Here is a 24344-nt window from a genome sequence, read left to right on the forward strand (position 1 = left end):
AAAACGACTAAAATTTAATGTTGGAGGTGTTGCAACCAGCGAGCTTAACGAGCTGTACGGTAGGATTTTAGGCGGTAAGTGGTCAAAACACTCGAGTACTCGAGTACTCGAGCACCAGAACACCAAAATCATGGAATCCAAAGCTACGAATCGCATGGTACTTAAAATTAGGCTTGGAATTGCACTAAAATTATACTGAGACTTGCACTTACTATTAATAGAAGCTCTTTACGTATCGCAGTGAGCTGTGCCCCAGGGAGCCCCCCTCCCAGAAGCTGCCTCCCGTCCCCCTGCCCTCCCCCCTCCCAAGAGCTGCCTTCCAGGAAGCTCTTTATATATATTATTATAATAAGCTGCCCCTAAGAAGCCCTTTATATATTATAGTGAGCTATCCCAAGGAAGCTGCCCCCAGAGAGCTATCCCAAGGGAACTGCCCCCCAAGAAGCTATCCCCAGAAAGCTGCCCCCCTAAGAAGCTCTTTATATATTATAGTAAGCTATCCCCTAATAAACTTTTTATATATCACATATAAAGAGCTTCCTGGAAATAGCTTCCTGGAGAAGGGAAGGGGGGGGGAGCAGCTTCTGGGAGATAGCTCCCTTGGCAAAAGCTAGGATGCCTCAGGCAATAACAGATTTAATTAAGCCTCAAGACTTGAGGTATACCTTACTAATTTTATATTATCTTTTACCTATATCTTTTCTCTAGAAGGCAGTAGCTCACTATAATATATAAAGAACTCTCTAGGGAAGAGTATACTATAATATATAAAGAGCTCCCTAAAAGGCAGCTCTTGGGATTGAGGAGGGGGCAGCTCCTAGAGAGAGAGCTCCCTGGGAGGCAGCTTACTAGGAACAGCTCCCTTGGGATAGCTCATTGCAATATATAAAGGGCTTCTTAGGGGGCAGCTCCCTAGGGACAGCTCACTGCAATATATAAAGAGCTCTCTGGAGGGCAGCTCTTGGGAAGAGGGGAGAGGGGGCCGGCCTCTAGGGGGGAGGCTCCCTGGGGCACAGCTCACTGCGATACGTAAAGAGCTTCTATTAATAGTAAGTGCAAGTCTCAGTATAATTTTAGTGCAATTCCAAGCCTAATTTTAAGTACCATGCGATTCGTAGCTTTGGATTCCATGATTTTGGTGTTCTGGTGCTCGAGTACTCGAGTACTCGAGTGTTTTGACCACTTACCGCCTAAAATCCTGCCCTAGAGCTGGCCCGAACTGGGTGCTGAAATGCCTGCGGCTACCCCGCACTTGCCCTGAAAGCCCAGCACTATCGTGACCGATTATTAGACTACTCAACATGACTCCAACCCCACTTAATTTAGTTTGAATAACATTTGAAAAGAACCAAGTGCCCCTTAGTCTAGTATACAGCTAATAGTACAGCGCCATCGTACTTTCCCTATCGTGACAGCTAGGCCGGGGTTTAACACTTAGGAGCAGCCTCCCTCGCAGCGGCTCGTATATAAAAATGCGCGTGACTCCCGAAGGATAGTCTTGGATGAGGTCCTAATGTTAGCGCAATATATCCCGCAAGAATATTTTACGAGCTTACCAATTAAGCCATGGACAGATTTCAGCACCAGTCCAATGGCGCTGGGGCGGGGCTCCTCATATTGCCTAGTTGAACTAAAAGCTCCTGGACGTGTTTCACGACCCAGCCAAATACTAATAGCAGCGCATACGCAGTAATTATCGACAAAGCGATAAACATGAGGCTGCCTACTAGAAGAAGTCTTCCTCCCATCTTAGTTCCAACAACGTCTGCGAAAACGAAAAAGAGGATTAGAGCCAAAAGCCCACACCTATTTTCACAGTCAGCACATAAAGCGTCTTATAACACGAGTTAGAACAATGAACTCACCATGCCTTGTGCCATTTGTTGAAGCTGGGGAAATCGTTGCAGAATCTGGAGTAGGTGGCGTACATGGCCCACATCCAAATTGCCAATAAGCTGTGTAAATTATTAGAAAAGTCCCTCCTGCTCGGCATGGATGCCTTACCAAAGCCAAATAATAATGGCGAAGATCGCCATATCTCGAGACAGATATTGTTCGAGGTACACCGCTAACCATCCTTCCAGTGCGCTCGAAACTGAGCAGACGGTGATAATAGACCTTGACCGAGCCCCGCACTCTCGTTCATAATGCTCTAGTCCCTCCCGAAGCGCGTGTGTGGAGGGCATGGTGGACAGGGGGATATCTCAGGATGTGTCGGCTCCGAGAATGCAAGGGGTGTCGAGCGTGGAGTAGCTATTGGGGAGTGCCCAGAGATGGGAGCTGGGATTTGCTGGCACATTACATAAGTTAACGGAGTAGAACAATCAGACCAAATGGAGAACTGATGCGAAATATGAATATGAAGGCCTGAGACTTCAGGGGCTGCTCGAAAATATACGCCGCTGACGCAAGCACCATTAGGAGCAATCTGAAACAAATAAATATATTCTGCCAATGGTCCACTGTTGGAGCCTTGGAATGAATGGTTGGTGGGGTTCACAGAATTCTGCCGCCATTTCCCGCCTTTGTGCAGTCGAGGAACGAAGAAATCGGAGGGTTGTTATTGGTGTGATCGGTAACGAGGGAGTGAGAGCTCGTGGTCTAGCTGCAGTACAAATGGAGGCTTAAAATACCTTTTGTGAGTTGTGGATCAGATTGTATTTCGGTGGAGGAAATGTCGAGTGCAGTGTCGCGGGTAAGTGGCACTGAGGTAGCGGGGCTGTTTGGAGGATGGCTGCATGCACGATCAGTGGTCAGTTGAGAATTGACAGTTAACGAACTTGATCCTCAAGTCAAAGACGACTTACTCAAGCAGTTGACGGAAGACCTCGAAGGTTTTTGTATCCAAAAGTAGTGATATGCTGGAAGTAAGAGAGTATTAGAAGGGGGGATGAGGTCCTTTTTATGCAAGTGAAAACGTCGCCCAGGGTGTGCTTAGCCCCCCGAACTATACCCCATCAAGCATTTTCATACCGTCCGCCACCGGTAATTGGTCAGGAACACAGGACTGGCGTGGTTAGTTCACTCTTTCCCCAGCTTATTGCATACTGTTTTGCAGCCTACTTTTTAACTTATAGACCTACCGAGCAAAGTTGGTAATACAAAGAACAAACAATCGGTGCATTGACAGGAGCGGTTCTCCTATTACGTTCCAACCCTCTGAGCAGTACCATGTCCTATAAAGCAAAGCCCATTTGAAGCTGCACCTGTCCCCAATAACCTTCAACAATTCTCGCTGCGGTTCCTTGGTATGTCATGAGAGACATCCTCCGCGTCTTCTCTCATTGCCTGACTCGCTGCGTTTTCTCCAGCTCTGAACATAGGCCTCTCGGCCCATACACTGCACGCTCTCTACGAGCAACTCTTGAGGGTTTTCCCTCTCGCATATTCTGCTGGCCATCCCAACCAGCGGGGAGGGCTCACAGTCACCAGCCTTTCGGCACGTTCGCTCATACTTGAAATGCTTTCCGCGGTCCGCACATCTATGTTTCCATAGCTTCGCACGACCCCATACCCTTCGGGAGCTCACAGGATAGCCAGTTTCACCGGTACTCCGCTGGACGTAAATAACTATCAATCAATCTCATTGCCTAACAGTTCATTATTAACGATGATATAAAATGCCGACCGACGCAGTCACTGCGAGAACGCAGAGCCGTTGGTGTTCGATATCAAGTGCGACTTCTGATGACTTGCGCTCTGCTCTGCCTGCTACCAGGAAAGATTACTCGTTTTTCATTTCCGCTGCCCACCTGCCCATCCCGTGTGAAATGCTTCGTCACTTCGGTGTGCTCTTCTTGCCCATACGTACGCACCTTCAGCGTGATTCCTGCAACAATCAATCGCATTCATGACACCTAAAACCGTTAGTTCTTCATTCAACCAGAACCAGCGGAATCGGGCATTCTCGACATTGCCATTGCTCAGCGTCGTGCGATATTTCCGACGACGCAGAACTCCTTCCTTACTCTTCATCAACATCCACAAGTCGAACATAACTCTGAAGCCCAATGCCGTATATCTCTTCAGGAAGGATCAACATCGGTGCTTTCATTGCAGAGGACTTCTACGTCGAATCTGGACCATTCACACACAGTCTTCGAGATTGATAGCAGCTGAACCGAATACCGACCTGTCGCTCGCTCGTGTGGGGCGGAAACAGGATGGCAAATCGTGACTCCCTACTTAGAACTGCCAAAGTTCCGATTCTGATGCTCAAGATATCTATCGTTGATGGAATGGACCTCACTCTCTCCACTTGTCGATGAATTAATGAATGAAGCCATCCGAATTCATCTTGAACATTGCTCTCTGAAGCTGCGACGTGCAACAAAGATGGTGTGAAAGGGGTGAGATCACGTGACGACTGCACCATCCAAGACCAGCTCGTCCTTTCAACCCTTCCTTGCACATCTACGTATTGCAATAGGCCGTCTAGTCCCAAGTTAATTCAGCTGTCAACGACACGCCAGTTTCCCATCAAAGCATGACCAGTATGGCAGCCTAGACTCCGCCACTGATGGACAAATCGTGCGACAAGACACCGGACGCCACTTGCAAAGCACTCCGCGAACAGTCAGGACAACCAAGCTTTCTTTCACAGCCTCCGCGGTCTCGATTCCCATAATCCTGTTTTAACATTCTACTGTCCCTAAGGACAGAGTACTTCTTTGGATTTCTCTTACTTCTTAGCCAACTGATCGGCTACCAGCTCGGTTTTCAGCCTTCTTAATCAGAGGGCGCTCGGAAAAGGAGTAGTTTGCCTGGGAGGTAAGCATGAGGGCCTGACACGGGCACGTGTCTTATTAAGGAAGGACCCCGCCCTTCACCCCCCGATGAAAATGTCCTGTCCCTTCCTGAGTTGTCAACCGTCTTCCCCCCAAATTGCATCTTTGCCCATGTTCAGAATGTCTGGCATTCTACATAACCAACGCGCCAGGAAGATGAAACAAAAAAAAGGGACCGAGCTGCATTGTTAGATGCGCAATAATTACGGGTAGATTCTGCAAAAGAAGTAGAAGAAATTTCTATTTTATATTTTGCGATTTCTCAGGAAATGAATTCCGAATTATTAAGATGGCTCACGAAGCGCGGAGCCTTGCAAGGAGCCAAAACCAAGGGAGCCACACATGAATAAACGCGTGTGAACATGTGCAATTTTCGTCAGTCTGCACATGCATGACCCTGGTGTGGATGTGATTCGTGGAGCCTATGGTCATAGCGAAAACGTGCTTCCATATGTGCTGCTCGGAGGAAGCACGCGGCTTCCTTTAGAACAATGCAAAAGATGAAGATGTCCCTTCGGCCTTCGAGGGCACTGCCGTGACGGACATTGCAAGTGGCTCGGGGGGGGCGGTGTTACTTCCCCTACAGCCCAGGATACGCGAGCTGGGAAGGCTTCAGGGGCTAGTTTTCCTTCGGACAGACTTGGTGTTACACAGCAGGCGCAAAATCCCAGGGGCGTTATTCATCGAAGGGTCAAGAGATCCCACTCACTATCTAGTGGTAATACTTCCCTTCTCTTTCACAACCTTCATTGGTCGTGAGCATCAAAACAAAGGGAAAGGCCAGGAAGTCACCCGAACGGTCCCAAGTCAAGACTGAGAAACCCGATCCCTTTCGCACGCACCCCCTCAATCGCGGCATCAGAATTAGCTCCTTCCGGCACCACCATTGCAACATGAGCAACAGTGATCATTATTCCTCTTTCCTGGGGCCAAATGGCAGATACCCTTAGGGCACGAGATGCGACTGTTGCGGTTCCCACGTTAACTACTACCACGACGGTGTTTGAAAGCAGCCCAGTTCAGAGTTCAACCCCAAGCTTCAGTTATTTCGAGAACCACTAGAATGTGTCCGGGAAGCTTTTGCCCACACCAGCCAGTTTATATTGGCAAATTCCGGAAATCTCAGCTTCGAATGGTATTGCCTTCAGTCTGGCTCTATTTGTCTGCCAAACGAATGCTTTAGGAGAGGATTTGAACTCAACAAATACATGGTCAGTTGCCCAAGTTCCGATTAAGTATAACTCCTTGTCATTTTGTCTCTCGACACTGATATAACAAGACAATTGCGGAGCATGCGTGGTCGAAAGTGGTGTAATCCAGAACAGTACGATAACATTGATACTTCCTGACGCGTTCGGTCCTCCCACGAGAGCAAAGTTCTTCATATGCATTAGCAATGCGCCTGAATTCATTGACCGACTTGTTTGCGATTCTTACAGTCCGTTCTTCGGCATCACCGGAGTCACCACAGCAGTGTCAAGAAACCGCCGAGGCCTGATAAAACGAAAGGAAAGCACTCCAACGTTAACGGCGGTTTCTTCTATGCCCACAACCCCCTTATCAATTATAAAATACACTGGTGTTGTTTCAATCCTCAATGGACCCCCAGGAACGATTTCTCCTGGGGTCACTACGACATTCAGGCCCAGCGGCACGACAACTATAACGGCGGTCCCGGCTTCGGCACCTTCAGGCTCAACAACTCGGGTGGCACACCCTGGCGAGCTATTTTCTGGTGCCAAGGCAGGAGTCTCAGTTGCTGTAATCCTGGTCGTCCTCGTATTGCTTGTTATTATCTTGTTCCTTCGGTGTCGAAAGTAGAGGAACGCACGCACGTTCAAAGCTACCCAGAAAGCCGTGCCACCGAACACCCACGAACTCCTCACGAATGCGAACTCCCACGAGTTATTCACGAAACACAACATACCCAAGATGGACGAGCAATCTACGGATGTGCTGAAATCAAAAGAGAAATTGGCACCAGTCGTTGCAAGCATTGGCATGGAAAATGGAGGTGTAGTGTCGCAAGACGACTTGGCAGGTGTGCATGAGCTTGACCCGAAAAGTCACATCACATCTTTGGATACTGAAAACTACCTTCCCCTCTCCTCACGAGCTGGAAATTTCGAATTCACCTACCAGCCTTGCAAGTTCACCGTACGAATTCGTATGTGCCCGCATTGCAAGAGCAAGCAACTTCAAGCAAAGTTGCACCGGGGCCCAGCAATGAAGAGCGAGAACGTAAGGTGGAGCTTCTGACAAATAGGATAAGTAGGATTCGAGAGGAGAAGGAGAGATTAGAGAAGATTCAAGAGCTGAAAGATCTGGAAGAGCAGACCAAGAGAGAAATTTTGGCGGCGTGGAGAGAAGAGGAGAAAGGAGTCAGTCAGACTCGGTCTTGCCAAATGATGTACAATCTCGAGTGTCCTCGAAAGGCTAGTTTGCAGCTTTCTGCCAGTTACCAGATCGACAAGAGGAGAACCCGAACCTTGACTGCCGAGTGGCAATCACCGACTCCAGTCAGATGGACAATTTTCTGAACAATAGCATGACGTGACACTAAGGTACAACCGTAAATTCATAATTTCACATCACCAGATATGACACTTATGATTTGGGACAGTGACCGTGAGCTAGACCAAGCATCACTGTACAGACCGTTAGACGCCGATTTTCGACCCCACTCAATCGGCAACTTCCATGCCCAATACTATAATCTATCTGCAACTCAATAACAGAATTGCCCTCGGAACAGGGAATTATCCTAGTTGGCTCGATTTGGTGATGTCCGAGTGCGGGATCAGGGAGTTAGCGGATCTTCAACTCTCAAGAGTCACTCCTTCGGTGCCAGACCCAGGACCTTCAGTAGACTACCAGAGACTTGCAAGCAAATTACGCAGCGGTATATATGCCAAATCGAACCAGTGCTGCTTTGTTGGCTTGATCTGAGATCGTGGCCGGGACTGAAAAGGGAGTCGCCATTCAGCACGTGACACTGAAAAGGGGTATCACGTGCGTGTCGCTTGTACCTGTATTACCCCCTCCCCCTCGCCATGGCCATCTTAGTCGGATCGCTTGACAGACTAGACTAACCATATGGAGTCGCTACCGAAGGGTGATGATTGAAAGTCTAGCGAAACTTGAAGGGCTATATTTGTTGGATTGAATGCGAGAGGAGATGTTCTCGTGCATCAAATGCATCAAGTGTGTAAGGAAAGCCTATGACTTCCGAGTATCTATTTCATTAGGAATGCTATGAACTACAAACGGAGTCTTAACTCACCTCTCACATCTGCCGACAGTTTAAAAGCAATCCCAATAACTCTCACAGTTAGCTAGGGAGCTTGACTCGGACCCTCTTCCATCAACTTCCTAATGGCGTCAATGGAGTTTAGTACTGCCCGCGGAACACCGTGACTACAACCGAATTCGTTTTCAAGCCCAATCAATGCTTTTTGAAACAACTCCTGGGCCTGCCTTAGCTTGCCCTGATCCTGATAGACCAGACCCAAGTTGTAAAACGCCATCAATGTTTGGAAATGATCTGAGCCATTAATCTCCTCGTACGCATCCACCGAGCGTTGCAACATTTTCTCAGCATCGGATAGGTTGCCTTGAAGCCTGTAAAGGCGGCCCAAACTGTGGACTACGGTAACTATTGTCGTATTGTCGATGCCGTTTGTTGTCTCGTATCCTTTCAACACACTCTCGAGCACTTCTTGGGCCTCAGTTAATCTATTCCTATCCGCATAGAAGATGCCAAGATCGTGGAGTGAATCAAGTGTGGAGGGATGCTCGAGGCCCACAACCTTCTTCTTCCCTTCTATTGCCCGCTTGTACATTTCCTCGGCTTCTTCTGGCATGGAATCCATCACGCAACGGGTGCCTACTTTGAAGATAGCATCGAATGTTGAGATGTCCTCCATACTAACGCTTTTATGTTCGAGGAGCTGACGTCTAAGCCTTAGGCCAAGTCCGTCCCGAGCCCCAACCCACCTATCAACGAATTAGCAGCGTTCCCTTTAAGGGAAGAGAGAGGGCCGGGAGTATGAAACATCGTCCCGACCAGTAAGTTAAGGAGCTCAGGGAATGGGACAAAGAAATAGGCTGGCTACTCAATTGGTGTCCGTCCGCCATTATCTTTGGACTGAACTTCAATGTCTCCGCGCTCAAGAAGTAGTGTCACTAATTCCTCATCGCCATTTTCTGCAGCCAATGACAGTGGGCTACGGCCGTTGTCGTCGCGAGCATCAGCATCGATATCTTTGTGAGATAGTAGCAGATTGGCGCTCCCTTGATGCTTTTTTGATATCGCTATCGACAGCGGTGTCCTGCTCTTATTGTCCCTGGCGTTAATACCGACGCCTTGATGCTCCAGAAGGAGTCTCAATACAGGCTCTTGCCCGTTATTAGCTGCATGATGTAATGCTGTATATCCGGCAAGGCTGTCGCTAGCCTCCAGATCTGCCCCTCTCTCGATCAGTAATCGTGCAACTGTTTCTTGACCTTGACTAGCCGCCAGATGTAGCGGTGTCAACCCCTTTCCCCCTTTGTAGTTAATGTCAGCCCCTGCCTCGATTAAAATCTCCACTACTTCCTTTTGCCCAGAGCGAGCAGCATGATGCAATGCTGTGAATCCATTCGTGTCCCTGGCCTCAATGTCGGCCCCAACATCGAGAGATAACCGAACCTCCGCTTCGTTCCCATTGCTGGCTGCTTCATGAAGTGCTGTCCAATTGGAATCTTTGACAGTGGCACAATGCGAATCTATACCGCGTTCCGCAGCCTCGGTGAGAAGGTTCAGAGTCATCAGGCTGCGCAGATCCGGTCTCCTTCTTGTAGCCAATTCGATTGCGGCAAAAACTGCACTTTTTGCCGGATTGATATCAGCCTCCCTCTCTATAATATCCCAAATCCAGATCTGCAGGCTTTGGAGATTTTGCAGCTCCATAATAGGGAAGATGAGAGAGTTGACCCCTTTCATTGACTCAGCAGTATCCATCATTTTCCACGTAATGTATAGCCGGACATCCAGCTCTTTCTTCTGCTGATTACTGTTCAACATCCATTGAAGAACACGCAAATGCACCTCTTGCGTCCTAGTATTGAGACCGTGGTTTTGTGCTGCTCTCAATAATGGAGGAAAGTCTGATCTTGTTGGACAAAGTGGGTCTAGGTGGATCGGAAACAGAATCTTCGTGAGTCGAGTAAGGTCGATCAAGCGCCTAGGACATTGCCAGTGGCGGGGCACCAAATAATCGGGACCCATAGTGGTCTCAACAGTAATATCTCCATAAAGTACGTCTAGTGTTTCCTCTTGAAGTTGTTCGTTCACTGCAAGAACTGTCGGAAGCCCTCGGAGGCAAGCAGCTGTTGGAAGCCCTTTGGGCAACACAATCGGTTGATGCCCAATGTTCCCAAAACCTCCCCACCGCAGTTCCATGACCCGGCCAAATCCGGTATAGCAGTAATACGTATCTGCAGGGCAGAGTACATAGTACAAAATTTTGCTTCGGATCTCTCGGGGGATATTGAGTAGGTGTGAGGAGGGATTTTCTCTTCGCAATGAAAATATCGCGCCCCTTCTACGGCGTGGTGCGTATCTAATAATTAGCCCCTAATTGAGCTACCTTCGGTTCGGTAGATAGGCAACTTACTCATCTCTGATGAGGAGATGCTTATGAAACCTTTCGTTGAGCTCTTGCAACAACTGATTTGTGTTGGCATCTTGCGAGCGCTTTTTTCGGGTGTGGCTTCCGGAATCCATGACTGAGTGGGGCTGCCGTTTGTGTGGAGGTTGAAATAAGCCAGAAGCGATATTTAAAACAGTCTGGTTGCTGAAATGGTGTATGAATAGGTCATAGAAAGGAGGGAAGCACTAATATTCTACTTGAGTTCAACGTTATGCCGTCTTACTTTCTCCCTCGACTAATAGCCAAACATCAAAATCGACAAAAAGTGGGGTGGTGGGGCTACCTTTCTATAATTGTAGCTGCAGCTGTACTCGATTTGGAGTTGAAATTCAGCTGAGGCTCAGCTCAGATTGCCGCTTTTCCCTCAACAAAACTTTACAATAAAGCTTTTTTTTTAATAAAAAAATTTATGGCAGTGAAATGAAGTACTTATAGACGCAAGGAGCGTTGTGGTTGATCTCGCCTGGTACAGCTGAGGTGCTGTTAACAGAGCTTAAATAAACAGAAAAGTTCAAACTCGAGAATATAATCATGCCCGATACTGAAGTTTAAATGAAACATAATGTAAATAATAAAAAGTAGGCAAAGAGTACGTAGTTTTATGAAAAGACGTCACGGGATGAGGGACAACGAATCTTGCACTCCAAGGTTCTTCGAGAACACCAACTCTCCAAAAGTGGATACAAAATGGCAGTGCATACAAACCATCCTCTTGGCTCACGACCACCTGTTCCAGCCGCCCAACCCCCAAACGGCACTCCGTACTAGATGCCTTCTCCCTTTCATGTGCCAGATATTCGCCGGGCCCACACCGAGTCTCCCGAATCGATGGGAAGCAACCGGCAGGCATTGAAATCGTCCGAATGCTATGGGGCCTCAGTGATGGATTGCTCTGGGAAGATAGCCATGTGCAACTGCACCAACGACCCGTCCTGCCACCCAAGAAGGCAACGGCATCGATATCAGGATTCCACATCACGCCTCTCGTCTTGTACTCCCTGTTCTTGAGCTTTCATGTCTCGTACCACCTCAGGTAAAAGCGCGGGACTCTGCGCAGGCGGAGGAGAGGGGAGAAGGTTCGATGTTGGAGGTGTAGAAGCGAGCGCAGACGTCGTGGGAACGGTTGTAGTCCACGAGGGTTGTGAGGTCTGTGAGATGTTCGGGAGGGATCTCATCGCATGACTCGAGAGCAGAGGAGATGCTCCCACATTTAGAAGAGGGTCTCGCGAGGCAGAGCTGGGAAGAAGGCGAAGTTTTCGAGCATGTTGTCGATATAAGCGCTTCGAAATCGTCGGTTGCGAAAGTGTGAGTCGTTGTGTTGCTAGGAAGGAAGGAGCCTGGTATTGTACCTATGCTGCGACCACCCCTGGGAAAGCGACGCAGTTAGGTTGGATATTGCATTTCACATACTTCCCCTTTGAATGTCTTTTCTGAAGATTCTCTCATTTGTCGCACATTCCGAGTCCAGATCGTGATGGTTGTTCAACTGAAGTGTGGACGTTGAGATAAAATGATGGTTCTGGAAGGGTCGTGCTGGAGACGCGCTTCGACGCGTCTCCTGAAGCAACCCCAAATTTACGAAGGAACGTTACAAGTCAATCATCAGCCTCATCTCAAAACAGCAGCATTTCAAAGCAATTCGGCCGGCATTACATGACCAAGGAACTTGGTCCGGATGCTGAAGCGGCGCAATTGAAGGACATTGACATTGGAATCCAATCTTAACTCACACGTTGGCATGAACGAGAAGCTTCTCTTTGCCTTGGGCCTCCACCTTCGAACCCCTCTCCCTGGAACACAAGTCATACCCAGGGAGCAGTCCACTGGAACCATGGACAGTGCAGAGTCTACCCTCGTCGAGGCCACGAGCCAAGCAGAGCAGCCGGGCGGTTTAGAGGGACGTGAAGACGCGCAGAGCGGTAGTTTTAAGAGGCCAAGAGACCCCCCAAATCTAGTGTAAGCAACCTCACGTTCCAATAAACTGCACAATTCCTCAAAATGATTAGGGATCCTCAACCGATTGTCGAGGTTCATGTCATCTCCCCGTTTGGAAATACGAAAACCTACCGAGTCCACAAGAACTTTATCTGCTACTATTCGCCCTTCTTCGACGCAGCATTTAATGGCAAATTTGCGGAGGGCGATACTCAGTCAATGAAGTTAAAGGACACATCTACGGAAGCGTTTGGAATCTTCGTCAATTGGCTGTAAGTTGCGACTTCTCAGTGTATTAATTTCTCTCGCAACGACGTCCAACGGCTCCTATAACATTCTACTACCAAAGTTACCTGGAAGAAGTGTGCTGACTTTGATTTCTTTTTGGGAATAGGTACACCCAAGACATTGAAAACAATAAGAGAGACCTGCCATCCTGCGAAGCCTTGATAAACTTGTGGCTGTTAGCAGACTTGGTGCTTGTTCCCAGTCTGCAGAACGAGGCAATGGAGAAACTTGAAGAGGCCCGGATATTGAGGAAGAGACTCCCTTCATCAGCTCTTGCTCGCGCGTATGAGCATACCTCCAAAGGCAGCCCATTGCGTCGCTACATCGTGCGGACTTGGTCGATGTCCAGGATCTGTAACCACGGCAAATATCCCCGCGAGCTTCTCGTCGACATCATCAACAGTCCGAATTATCGAGCATGCTCAAGTACTGGAAGGGCGATGGCCACGACCGCATGGGAGGAACAGGACTTGCCTCTGAGCAACTTTTTTGTCAATGAAGAGGAATGTTCGGTGAGAGAGCAAAGAGTTGCTGGACCTGAAACGTCCGAGAGGATGGCGAAGAAGAGGAGGATTGAGGAGGCAGAGCAACCTACAGAAGAAGTCCTATCATGCGCATATGTGAAACTTACGCCATGTTGATTATACTCCCTATCTAACCACGCCTCCTGGCGAGCGGACAAATAAGAGCAGTACTAAATTCTCAATGCCACAATCCAAGTTTGAATACTCTCTTCCTGCAGCACATATTCCCAGCAGCGGTTAATTCATTTATGAACTTCGCTACGACATAAGACCTTGGTGAGGAGTGGTACTGTTGCCGATAAGAGTCTAAGTCTATCAGATTGAGGAACGTTTGCTCGTTAGCTTTAGGAGCTGGCGTCTCTGTGAGGCCAACGATCTCTTGCTTTGACGGTCGTTGCTTTGTGGGACAGGGTCTGGGTCTGACGATGGTCGGCTCGTGTCAGATTGCTTTGAAGGAGCCAACCCAATCGGGCTGTCTGAGTAATGATAGTTGACTTCTATCAGACTACTCGATGAAATTAGCACTAATCCCCAGAAAGCGAGTTTGTGAGGATGGAAAAGATCAGTCGACTACGATCAAGACCCAGCATCTTGTCAGCCTTGCTGCCGGACGTCGCCATTTCCGAATCACTTGCCACTCCCTAAATGTCAGCATATATTCAGAAGGTGAGATATAGGATTTAACCAGTCGGTATATGAGGAGGGAATGCTGTGACCGGCTGTGAGAGTGCATGATATTGGAGAAGGAGTGAAGGTCGGGGCCAAAAGAGATTGGCGGGGAGGCCATGAATGTCGGGATGGGGTCCGCGGCGCACTTCGATACTGTGCATGTGACACTCCTTTAGTCCCCCCTCCCTAGAAGCAACCTCTCCCATCCAGTTCATGACCTCATCTTAGAGGAAATAAACAAGCCGGGACTTGGTCCGGAAACATCCTCTAGAGCTGTCTAAAAGGGAGTATAAGTCAACCTGATATGGCGCGGAAAACGGATATAATCAGAGAGGGGAAGAAAGAAAGAGATTGCCTTCAGGGTGTTGAAGTCTCAAAAGTTTTTGATGAGCACGATCACCCCACTTGGATTCTAAATCTCATTTCTCGCAATCACACGCAGTCTGAAAATGTTGACACTGTATCTCAAACGTTTGATTCAATCCTCCCAACTGACTTCTGAAGAACTGGGCACTCTCTCCTCGCCCTTCCTTTCCTTGCTCTCCCATCAATCTCCAGGATTAAGGTATATACAAGAATAGAATAAACATTAAACAAAAACAATTCGCTGTAGCTCACTTCCTACACATTTGTAAATCAATCTCTTTGATTTTCCATTATGCCCATCTTGCCAAATTTTAAAAACGCCTGTTTCAATGAGTGTGGGTATCTCCCTTTCCATGCAAAAATGACAGTGTGTCGGGTATCTCAATTCGTAAGGATCGTGTGATGTCGTATCGTCTATAAATCCCGCTGTTCCGTGTAGGTATATAAGGATCGTGGGTATCATGCTCGCTCGAAATCAATATCAAAACAAAGGGAATAAATCATGATACGCAATGCTCGCCTCGTTCATATGAATAATAACGCTTTCAAATCACCGAAAACAAAAAACAAAAAGGGAATCAAAGGGCGAGGGCTAGAGCCAACATCCCCGCAATGAATCCCGCGAAAGCCATCGAAGGGTTCAAGTGATTCCCCGCATTAGACCCCGGCGGGATCTGCGACGGCGCGCTCGTCGACGCGCCAAGATTCGTGCTCGTTTGAGAGAAGGGCTGCGAGTTTGTGCTTGACGGGCTCGAAGGAGGAGTGGCAGGAGAAGGAGAGGGCGTCGGTGTGTTGGTGCGCGTAACCCCAACACTGATCGTCGGAGTGGGTGCTTGTTCTGTCGCGACAACGACACTGTGCGTCACTGCCGGTGGCGTGTTGACTTGAATGGACGTACTCTCTACAATCGGCTGCGCTGGCGGCTGCGCATTGCAGAAGGTGATGAAAGGTGCGAACTCAGGGGACACATAGGTTTGGAGGGTGGCTTTTGTGGAGTCGCCGTTTGCTTGCACGCAGCTTTCGCAGGCGCTGAGTTCGGATTCGAACGCGGAGCCGGAAGAGCAGAGCGCGGGAGACTTGCCGACTTTTTGCGCTTCGATATAGCAATTGTTGCAGAGTGCGTAGCAGACGGCGGGGACGATAGTGCTGTCTCTCTTCTGGAGTGGTGCTGGGAGTGCACGTGCCTGAGGAGGTAAGTGCCGTACTTTCTTTGCGGCGGCTGTGGCTGCGGGAGGGAAGTGCGTGATGGAGGCTTGGGACGACCAGTCACCGGTTGCAACGCCGTTGACGACAGTTTCGGCGAAGATGCCGTAGTCGAGACCGAATGCTGGTGGTGGCAAGTTGAAGTAGCCTTGTGTTGGGGGGTAGAAGGAGGTTTCGTGATCGGGCCATACGACAGGTGTGAAGGGGGGAGATGGAATACAGAAGGAAGCGTCGCAGAGGTAGTCGTAGCTTGGGGGCTGGGCAAAGACGGTACAAGAGTCGGGCTTGGGAGGGCTGCAGACGAAGCCTGGAGAGCAACCCCAGAGAGCGTTGGGTCCTGTGTCTTGTGGAGTGACGGGTGCGGAGTTCGTTGGAGCTGGGCAAGTGACGACTGATGATTCCGTGACTGTCTCGGTACTTCCAGGACCACTTACTGTCTGCGTTGGCCCAACAATGGTGATAATTTGCGTAATAATGCTGGTCACTGGAGGCTGGATGGAAGTAATTGTGGTTCCACTTTGAGTTATTGTCAATGTAGTGCCGGGAAGGATAGTAGAAGTGGTCACAGTAATGATATTTCCAGGAGCAGTTATTATCTGTGTCGGCCCAACAATGGTGATAATTTGTGTAACAATGCTGGTCACTGGAGGCTGGATGGAAGTAATTGTGGTTCCACTTTGAGTTATTGTCAATGTCGTGCCCGGAAGGACAGTAGAAGTGGTCACAGTAATGATATTTCCAGGAGCAGTTATTGTCTGTGTCGGCCCAACGATGGTGATAATTTGTGTAACAATGCTGGTCACAATGCTGGTCACTGGAGGCTGGATGGAAGTAATTGTGGTTCCACTTTGAGTTATTGTCAATGTCGTGCCCGGAAGGACAGTAGGAGTAGTCACAGTAATGACGGTCACTTGAGTTGTGGTGATTGGTGGGATTGTAACAGTGTGATCGTTTATAACCTGTAAAGGAATTAGCTGTGTGTTCTCAACACTCCGGTTATCAACATACAGTGAATGAGTGATCGATTGTTGTTGGAACATCTACTGTAACAGGAACATCGATTGTTGTTGGAACATCTACTGTAACAGGAACATCGATTGTTACTGGGACATCCACTGTGACAGACACATCGACTGTTACTGGAACGTCCACTGTGACAGGTACATCGACCGTGACTGGAACATCAACTGTTACTGGAACGCTAACGATATCCGTCTCCGTGAACTAAAGAATGTCAGCTTTCCATCCTTCAAAATCCACTTATGAGCAACAAACCGTGAACGAGTGATCGACTGTTATTGGAACATCCACGGTGACTGAAACATCCTGAAGTAAAAGTCAGCACTAATAGCTTGGGTTCTAGTTCAAAAAACGCACCACTGAGACCGTATCCGTGAACGAGTGATCAACTGTTATTGGAACATCCACGGTGACTGGAACATCCTGAAGCAAAAGTCAGCACTAATAGCTTGGGTTCCAGTTCAAAAAACGCACCACTGAGACCGTGTCAGTGAAAGAGTGATCCACCGTCGTTGGAACATCAATCGTGATATCCACGGTAGTCGGGTAAGGCGAGGGGACGTCCTATCGAAAAATCAATACACGGCCGTTTGCCTTTTACATTCAAACTTACAATGGTGACAAAATCGGTTTCTGTGGTGGGGTATGGCGAAGGAACGTCCTAAAGCAATGATCAGTACAAATAAATCGGCGCTTGGCATATGAATTCACGTACGATTGTGACAAAATCAGTTTCCGTAGTAGGATAAGGCGACGGCACATCCACCGTGGTCGGAACGTCCTAAAGCAGTTTTAGTACCCAACAGTATATGTTCTGGATTTAAACATACAACAGTGACAAAATCAGTTTCCGTAGTAGGATAAGGCGATGGCACATCCACCGTGGTCGGGACGTCCTAAAGGAATTTTAGTACACAGCAGCTTATGTCCTGGATTTAAACATACAACAGTGACAAAATCAGTTTCCGTAGTAGGATAAGGCGACGGCACATCCACCGTGGTCGGGACGTCCTAAAGAAATTTTAGTACACAGCAGCTTATGTCCTGGATTTAAACATACGACAGTAACAAAATCCGTTTCCGTGGTGGGATAAGGCGACGGCACATCCACCGTGGTCGGAACGTCCTAAATGGATTTTAGTACCTAGCAGCTTATGTTCAGGATTTCAACATACAACAGTGACAAAATCACTTTCCGTGGTGGGCACATAATCGGTCACCGTCTTGTAGTCAGTCTCATAGTCTGTTGCAGTCTTGTAGTCAGTCACATAGTCCGTTGCAGTCTTGTAATCAGTCTTGTAGTCGGTCTCGTATGTGGTCTCGTAGGCTGTTTTGGTTTCGTAGTCCGTCTGATAATCAGTTTTTGTCTCGTAGTCGGTCTCGTAGGCTGTTTTTGTCTCATAGTCCGTCTGATAGTCCGTCTTGTAGTCCGTCTGGTAGTCCGTCTGGTAGTCCGTCTTGTAGTCCGTCTGGTATTCCGTCTGGTATTCCGTCTTGTAGTCCGTTTCAAAGTCGGTCTCCCAGCGAGTTTCATAGTCGGTCTTGTAATCCGTCTCATAATGGTCAACCTAGTCTCTCAATCAGCAACAATTCAAGACATCAGGGACATAACCCCGCACCGTCGTGGCGTGGTATTCCACGTCTGTTGTCCATATTGTCGAGTAGAGGCTTGAGCAGTGTTAGAAATACCGCATATCTCTGAAAAGGTTCAAACATACATTGAATAACATGTGGTGGTGCTCCACGAGATCACCGTCGAGGGAATGCACCCTGTTTGGCACACTAGACAGCCACTGCAACTATCTGTGTTGCAATTCCCCTTGGGACCCGGGTAACAAGAAGAGCACCCGCTGTTTGAACCAGTATCTGGAGTAGCTTGTGCGATCGTCTGCACTATCGCATTCGGTGCTGGTAAAGTTGCGTTCCTATATTTCAGGAATTGTTGGCCTTGCACCACAGTCACCAAGCCCACCAAGACCCCCAAACTTGAGCTCCAAACCATCGCAGGATATCGCGACGCAAAGAGTTTGCGGCGAAACGACGGAATCGACAATAGCAATCTGCTGCAATCCGCGAGCGAGCGTGGTTAGAAGACGGCTGCGTACTTCTGCAACAGGAACAACGAACGGCTGCGCTTTTCAACAGAAGTGGTGGTGCGGCGCCTGGCTGAGAGCTATTATATGACTAGGTACGACTGGGTCCCATCAGCCTTGGGCAGGGGGGTCGGAGGCGGCCTGACAGGGATAGTGATGACCAATAGGATGGTGATCCTTGCCAGCCTCGGCTGGAGCTTTCCAAATCTTCAATGTTCCCGAACAGATGCAGCTTATACCACGAGGATGTACGATGCAACACAAAAAGACAAGCGAGAGAGCAGAATATTTTATTACGCAGTTTTCTCACTTAAGAAAGCGGCTCGGGGACAAAGCAAGAGTGGAGACAGAGCTGGGCTGAGGTTGAGAATCTGGACAACACCACGTTACCTAGAGGAGCGACACTTGCATTGGCAGGCCGTGACAGCGGCTTGCAGAGGGCCTGCCGCGGTCCCAGCGGACTCGAAAGATCCGCAGGACCCTGGTTTATCTCCACGGTGAGTCTGCATCGGATGACAAGCCCAGGCAGATTCGGCAGAATCCACAGGAAAGTCCGGAACGAGCCGCACAAGACTCGACAACGCACAGCAGTCTGTGGCTGATTGGTAGTGACGAAAAACAAGTTGTGTGCCTGAGAAGCCGCCAAGTGGGAGCATGATTCGTCCTGCCCGACGGGACGATTCGTCCAAGACAAATTCCCGTAAACCGGGCTTGATGGTGGGCCAGATTCCGTCCGCCTTCTACAGGTGGTTGGGAAGAGTCTATGCAGTGGAGTGAGTGACTCTCGAAAGCTTCTGGTCCGATGGTGCCGGGGCTCCTTCGGGTTGATTATCTTGGGGGCCAAGTTGGAGCTCTGAGCCTCTGAGCCTCGAGGCCTCCAAGGTGGGCGGGTAGGCTCGAATGTGAGAGGAGGAGGATTTTGCACCTGGAGGAGTAAGTTGGTGAAGATGCATCTGGTGCATGAGGCTTGCAGATGTCGTCTGCTCGGAGGGCGCCAGAAATAGAAGTACTGTAGGCGTGGTCTCACTTCGCTGGCGTGGATTCGTTGGCTGCATAAGCGAGTCTCCCAACGATTGGCTGTGGGGGGAGGAAAGGCGGGGGGAGCTAAGACGCGATCGGTCAGGCCGCACCGACGCCTTTTTCTGCCCAGCCCAGCCCCGCTGCCTCTCTGCCTCTGCCTCTGCCGCTCACGATGCATGCGACCAACCTTCTCTCTCCGCGCTTCTCAAATCCATCCCAACTCGTCGCCAGAGGAGCGCCCCCCGGCCCTCTGCACGTGCAGCAGAGGAGGCAAGGTAAGCTTAAAGGCACCCTGAATATGGCCAGTCCCATCCCTGTGCCTTTGCCCAGAAACAGCAGCTCCGACCCCATTCTGGCCAGCGCGGAAAGCTCTGGAAGAGAGGCTGACCGATTCAATACTTCCCAATATAATCCACTTACCCGACGTGCGAGCACCCTGTCTCCGGAGTGATGGCGAACTCTCGACGAGGCCTTGGGACCTGGATCGATATCAACCAAGTGTTATCAGCTCTGTGGCTGTGGCGGAGCTGTCCACACGGGATGTTGCGCCGTGGAAATGGCTGTTTGACTGCATGGCGCTCTTTGAGCCGGAAGATGCTTTTCTCGCGTTCAAGCCATCCTGCAGGGTAGCTTTCCAGTGAGCGGCCTACGGTGGATGGGAAGAATCGGTGAAAGAATCAGCTGGACCGCAAGGCTGAAGAGATGCGACGACCCAGCCAAGCGACCAGCGGTGCATCACAACCCAGATCCCCCAATCAGAGACCCCAGGTCCGCCAATCCTGCACGGCAACGGACTTGCAGGGGCAATCGGCCTGAAGACAGATGCAGGTGCAGGCATCTCCCCACCATGATCACCTCAGTCGCCGACTGTTGAGGAGCTCCAGTCCGTGGAGCACTGGAGTGTCGTATGCGTACACCGTATTGCAGAGCAAGGGCCGCATCCCCTCCGCATTTGCTGCACCTGCTGCACAGTCAGAGCAATCACGAAATCTGGCCCTGCCCCCCGGCCTTCCCAGCGTTGCACCAGGAATGCGGAAGGCTCACTTCGACCGAGAGGGTGGCGGATTCCAAACCTTCATTCCTACTGGAGATTGTTGATCGAGACGCGCGACAGAGTGTTCGTGTAGCTTTTCCAACGTCCTGCCTCATGCGCCGAGCCTCATCATCTCCACGATCCTACAGCCTTCTCGACGAAAGTTAGGGCTTCTCTTCTCATCATGGCCTCGTTGATTATCTTTCTGATTGCGGGGTTCCTGGCGCGGCTCTGCGCGGCTCAACAGGCGGGATGGGCGACAGGCCAGGTCAACGCAACCATGTGTTCATGGCAAGCTCCAAGAGGTACGCTCACTGGATATTGGGGGCCGTCGCTGCTCTTTGCCGAAAGACCGCAACTAACGGAGATGCAGCTGCTGTTATTCGTGACACTGTCTACATCGATGGAGGCTACTTGTGGTGGGAGCCAGGGATGTCCGATGGGACATATGGAGCACCTGTTAATGATGGTAATACAGCAAGAACACTCTCTAAATAGCAGTGGATGCTTACTCTCTCAGGAAATCCCTTGGGGATTGTATATTCCTTGAACTTCAGCACTCCCTTCAGCACGACACAGTCCTTCAACATGAGCAATGTCTTCGGAACGACATCGAAGGGTGCCGGCGGAAGCGAAGCAAATAACATTGGCCCATTGTACTATGATGGAGGAATGTTTGCCAATGATTATGAGTGGTTTACATATGGAGGTCTTCTCTCATTGACAGATGCCTACCCAGCGCCTCCAGACAACGCGGTTGCACAGTACAACCAATATGCAAATGGTCCGCCGAAACAATTTGGAAATGGATTTGTTCTCCAATATTTGCCAAATGGGATTACCAGATACGTCACCGATGGCGCAGCTGTCAGCGTGCCTTCTGAAAATCTTGGATTCTATTTTGGTGGACTACGATCTTCGACTTTTGGGCCGATATATTATATCTCTGGTAATGCCTCTCTGAACGCCGATGACCTGTCTGAAACTTTGATTGAGGTGGATATGAGTTCTCAAACCAAAGCAAAGTGGAACAACTACACTCTTCCAACTAATGTTCCTGGGAGGGCCAATGCTGAAATCGTCTGGGTCCCCGTTTCGAAGCAAGGAATTCTCGTGGCCATCGGTGGAGTTATCCTTCCCGCGTACGCAAATGTCAACCAAACCGATACTCCAGCGCAGAGGGCTCTGAGTGTTTGTATTTCTCTTCCAATTCTGAATTTTGACACTGACATTTGTAGCAACAACAAAGCCCTGCATTCATGACGACCGTGGCTGTTTACGATATCGCCAACCAAGTTTGGTATGAGCAAGAAACATCGGGGACACCCCCAGGCCAAATGACCCTAGGCTGCGCTGTGGTAGCGTCTGCTCAAGACGGATCAAGTCATAACATCTATTGGTATGGTGGTTTCAATGGCCTTGACCAAGGAGGAACTTACAGTGACGACGTCTGGATTCTCTCCGTCCCTTCCTTCATGTGGATGAAAGCCAAATCAGGAACGCTTTCCCACGGTCGTGCTGGACATAAATGCGTGAAACCATATCCAGATCAGATGTTCGTGATAGGAGGATACCCTTCCCTTACTGGAACCTCCTTCCACTGCCTTGAAGGAAACGTCATCCAGGTCTTCAACCTCAGCAGCCTTGAATGGATTGATAAATATGACCCAAGCGTGTGGAGCAATTACACCGTGCCCGCAATGATATATGACATGATAGGCGGGACTGGCACCGGCAGCGCAACGCAGACCGCGCCCTCCTCAACCATCTCTTCAAACGCAACCATGATCGCGCTCTTCCAGCAACAATACAATACCTCAAAAATAACAACCTGGTACCCGTACCACGCGACCACCACTTCATCCAGCCCCCGGCCTACCCTGCCCTCCGTGGTAGCCAAACCAGGAAGCGGGACGCCTTCATTCCTCGCACCCGTACTGGGCGTAATTCTCGGCCTGGTATTCATCACTTGCCTCGTTGTAGCAATCATGCTCTACCGCCGCCGCAAGCTCCTCAGCTCAAACGGCACCGCAACGCAGAGCGAGAACGGCACAGTGGACCGCCAACGCGGGGTGCTGGGCTGGCTGCGCGGTGTGAATGTGGATGCGAAAGCGCCGACTATTACCACGGATGAGACTCCGAGTAGTCCTTACGATGAGGACAACCCGTATTTGCCGCAGCCGCAGGAGATCGGTGGTGGACAGGTGCATGAGATGATGGGTTTGTCCCCTTCCCCCTTTTCCCTTCCTCCCCTTCCCTCTTTTCACCCTCACAAAACCGTATATAATGCTGACGAACACAGACACATCCCGCCCTCAAGAGCTCTCAGATTCCGGAACAGGCTTCACACCCCTCGCTCTCTCTGGTGGCACCTCCCGCAACTCGCCCAAGGGCCTTAGCTCCTCCCCGTCCGTAGCATCCAACACTTCAGCCGCCTCCTCAGTCTCCCACGTCTCGGGGCGGCATCCCTCTATCCCCGCCATCTCCCCCGTTGCCACATCGCCAAACTCTCCGGAAGAGGGAAGGATTATCAGCGGCGTGTCTAATTTGAGTGAGACCGATAAAGGCCATTTGAGAGGCATCAGTGAAACGAGCGGTGTGAGCATTTCTACTAGCGCGGGCGCGGCGATGGTAAGTCCTGTTAGTCCACCGCGGGTGGAGGGGAGCGATTATATTAGTGCGAGACCTGGTGGTGAGGGGACATTTGGGCCTGGCAGTGGGGAGGGGAGTGGGAGTCCCGCGTCGAAGAGGAGGAGTAATTTTGCCGAGGAGTTGGATGAGAGTAGACGGTAGGGTAAGGCTTGGTAAATTGGATGAAGAAGGGGGATTCTTTGTACATCTTTTTGAAATTTTGACGGATGAAGGATGCAAGGAAACATGGCGTTCTGGTTGGACAGGCAATTTGTCTTACGTTCTCTAATTTGAAATCTGAAATCTTCTGCAAAGATGCCTTTTGTCTCATGGGTGTTGGGATCTTTTGTTGACCATCTCTTTGTCTCTTTTCCGTCCTCATTCGTCCGATATGGCCATGCTTTGCTGTTCTCGCGAGTACTGATCAGAATGCGCCCGTCGTAATCTTACAGAGTTATCATTATAGATTCATATGCTTGACACAACACCACGTCCGAGCAGGAGTCAAGTTTTGACTTTTTATTTTTTACTATTATTACCGTACAAGAATCCACCATCATGTCATAGAGGTATCTATAGAGGCCTCATTGTCCCTACTCATCTCCACCCATTATCAATTCGCCTATGGAGGCCACCACGTCTCCACCATCCTACCCCTCCCTATTTCCAGACCCACCCCTTTAAGCGCTCGACTCTCTTGGTATTTCTTGATTCAGACCGATGTTCTCTTGCCATCCTGTTATGACTGCTTCGAGGGTGCCCGGAAAGACTCAAACACGCAAGTATTCTGAGAAGAAGCATGATAGCGCTGAAGCTGAGGAGGGCGGTACTACAGGTGGCAAGAGAACATCGGTCTGAATCAAGAAATACCAAGAGAGTCGAGCGCTTAAAGGGGTGGGTCTGGAAATAGGGAGGGGTAGGATGGTGGAGACGTGGTGGCCTCCATAGGCGAATTGATACTGGGTGGAGAGGGTTTTGGTCCATATTCCGCATGGGCCGCAGCCTTTGTTCTAAGTCTCTTGCCTTCGGGGTACTTCCGTAGATTCAATCTTCACAGTCTCTTGTCCAATTCCGCATTGTTC

General features: G+C 49.6%; 12 protein-coding genes across 12 annotated transcripts; 3 read left to right on the forward strand and 9 right to left on the reverse strand.

Annotated features, from left to right (window-relative positions):
• Window positions 1–1577: 1577 nt before the first annotated feature.
• K444DRAFT_637562 (uncharacterized protein) lies at window positions 1578–2186 on the reverse strand (the record flags this gene model as incomplete). The annotated part of the gene is made up of 3 exons (XM_024884137.1): window positions 1578–1806; window positions 1866–1955; window positions 2005–2186. 3 exons carry the CDS (start codon window positions 2184–2186, stop codon window positions 1578–1580), a joined length of 501 nt encoding a protein of 166 aa, XP_024727052.1.
• A 3620-nt stretch (window positions 2187–5806) lies between these two features.
• On the reverse strand, window positions 5807–6774 carry K444DRAFT_260074 (uncharacterized protein). Its single transcript, XM_024871401.1, has one exon. It carries the CDS (start codon window positions 6710–6712, stop codon window positions 6221–6223), a length of 492 nt encoding a protein of 163 aa, XP_024727053.1. The 5' UTR covers window positions 6713–6774; the 3' UTR covers window positions 5807–6220.
• Window positions 6720–7327, forward strand: K444DRAFT_637563 (uncharacterized protein; the record flags this gene model as incomplete). Its single annotated transcript, XM_024884138.1, has 2 exons — window positions 6720–6828; window positions 6930–7327. The coding sequence occupies 2 exons, from the start codon at window positions 6720–6722 to the stop codon at window positions 7325–7327; spliced, it is 507 nt and encodes a 168-aa protein (XP_024727054.1).
• Window positions 7328–8161: 834 nt separating this feature from the next.
• On the reverse strand, window positions 8162–8644 carry K444DRAFT_503792 (TPR-like protein; the record flags this gene model as incomplete). The annotated part of the gene is made up of 1 exon (XM_024873374.1): window positions 8162–8644. A coding segment is annotated over one exon (483 nt), but the record flags the coding sequence as incomplete, so codon positions are not given.
• A 260-nt stretch (window positions 8645–8904) lies between these two features.
• Window positions 8905–9120, reverse strand: K444DRAFT_511458 (uncharacterized protein; the record flags this gene model as incomplete). Its single annotated transcript, XM_024873465.1, has 1 exon — window positions 8905–9120. A coding segment is annotated over one exon (216 nt), but the record flags the coding sequence as incomplete, so codon positions are not given.
• Window positions 9121–9264: 144 nt separating this feature from the next.
• Window positions 9265–9504, reverse strand: K444DRAFT_508984 (ankyrin repeat protein; the record flags this gene model as incomplete). Its single annotated transcript, XM_024873416.1, has 1 exon — window positions 9265–9504. A coding segment is annotated over one exon (240 nt), but the record flags the coding sequence as incomplete, so codon positions are not given.
• A 1584-nt stretch (window positions 9505–11088) lies between these two features.
• K444DRAFT_621524 (uncharacterized protein) lies at window positions 11089–11978 on the reverse strand. Its single transcript, XM_024881927.1, has one exon. The coding sequence runs from the start codon at window positions 11653–11655 to the stop codon at window positions 11443–11445; it is 213 nt and encodes a 70-aa protein (XP_024727058.1). The 5' UTR covers window positions 11656–11978; the 3' UTR covers window positions 11089–11442.
• Window positions 11838–13567, forward strand: K444DRAFT_260206 (uncharacterized protein). The gene is made up of 3 exons (XM_024871402.1): window positions 11838–12436; window positions 12487–12687; window positions 12810–13567. The coding sequence occupies exons 1-3, from the start codon at window positions 12219–12221 to the stop codon at window positions 13342–13344; spliced, it is 954 nt and encodes a 317-aa protein (XP_024727059.1). The 5' UTR covers window positions 11838–12218; the 3' UTR covers window positions 13345–13567.
• Window positions 13568–14840: 1273 nt separating this feature from the next.
• Window positions 14841–15398, reverse strand: K444DRAFT_546773 (uncharacterized protein; the record flags this gene model as incomplete). The annotated part of the gene is made up of 1 exon (XM_024876255.1): window positions 14841–15398. A coding segment is annotated over one exon (558 nt), but the record flags the coding sequence as incomplete, so codon positions are not given.
• Window positions 15399–16959: 1561 nt separating this feature from the next.
• On the reverse strand, window positions 16960–19407 carry K444DRAFT_575503 (uncharacterized protein; the record flags this gene model as incomplete). Its single annotated transcript, XM_024877480.1, has 10 exons — window positions 18969–19407; window positions 18204–18410; window positions 18105–18153; window positions 17661–18053; window positions 17546–17611; window positions 17431–17496; window positions 17316–17381; window positions 17201–17266; window positions 17099–17146; window positions 16960–17049 (listed from the first exon to the last, which is right to left on the reverse strand). Coding segments are annotated over exons 1-10 (1317 nt in total), but the record flags the coding sequence as incomplete, so codon positions are not given.
• Window positions 19408–20644: 1237 nt separating this feature from the next.
• K444DRAFT_260310 (uncharacterized protein) lies at window positions 20645–23579 on the forward strand. Its single transcript, XM_024871403.1, has 5 exons — window positions 20645–20936; window positions 21005–21100; window positions 21152–21822; window positions 21870–22851; window positions 22934–23579. The coding sequence occupies exons 1-5, from the start codon at window positions 20816–20818 to the stop codon at window positions 23422–23424; spliced, it is 2361 nt and encodes a 786-aa protein (XP_024727062.1). The 5' UTR covers window positions 20645–20815; the 3' UTR covers window positions 23425–23579.
• A 281-nt stretch (window positions 23580–23860) lies between these two features.
• Window positions 23861–24344, reverse strand: K444DRAFT_260390 (uncharacterized protein). The gene has a single exon (XM_024871404.1). The coding sequence runs from the start codon at window positions 24253–24255 to the stop codon at window positions 23923–23925; it is 333 nt and encodes a 110-aa protein (XP_024727063.1). The 5' UTR covers window positions 24256–24344; the 3' UTR covers window positions 23861–23922.

Source organism: Hyaloscypha bicolor (genome assembly GCF_002865645.1).
Source record: "Hyaloscypha bicolor E unplaced genomic scaffold K444scaffold_183, whole genome shotgun sequence".
NCBI classification, from domain to species: Eukaryota; Fungi; Ascomycota; class Leotiomycetes; order Helotiales; family Hyaloscyphaceae; genus Hyaloscypha; species Hyaloscypha bicolor.

Coding starts and splice junctions, on each gene's coding strand:
- K444DRAFT_260310 (XM_024871403.1), top strand. CDS start 20,816: ATGGCCTCGTTGATTATCTTTCTGATTGCGGGGTTCCTGGCGCGGCTC. Junction 21,101..21,151: donor TGGAGCACCTGTTAATGATG/GTAATACAGCAA, acceptor TTACTCTCTCAG/GAAATCCCTTGGGGATTGTA. Junction 21,823..21,869: donor CAGCGCAGAGGGCTCTGAGT/GTTTGTATTTCT, acceptor TGACATTTGTAG/CAACAACAAAGCCCTGCATT.
- K444DRAFT_260390 (XM_024871404.1), bottom strand. CDS start 24,255: ATGCGGAATATGGACCAAAACCCTCTCCACCCAGTATCAATTCGCCTA.
- K444DRAFT_260074 (XM_024871401.1), bottom strand. CDS start 6,712: ATGTTGTGTTTCGTGAATAACTCGTGGGAGTTCGCATTCGTGAGGAGT.
- K444DRAFT_621524 (XM_024881927.1), bottom strand. CDS start 11,655: ATGAGATCCCTCCCGAACATCTCACAGACCTCACAACCCTCGTGGACT.
- K444DRAFT_260206 (XM_024871402.1), top strand. CDS start 12,219: ATGAACGAGAAGCTTCTCTTTGCCTTGGGCCTCCACCTTCGAACCCCT. Junction 12,437..12,486: donor AGAGACCCCCCAAATCTAGT/GTAAGCAACCTC, acceptor CAAAATGATTAG/GGATCCTCAACCGATTGTCG. Junction 12,688..12,809: donor GGAATCTTCGTCAATTGGCT/GTAAGTTGCGAC, acceptor TTTTGGGAATAG/GTACACCCAAGACATTGAAA.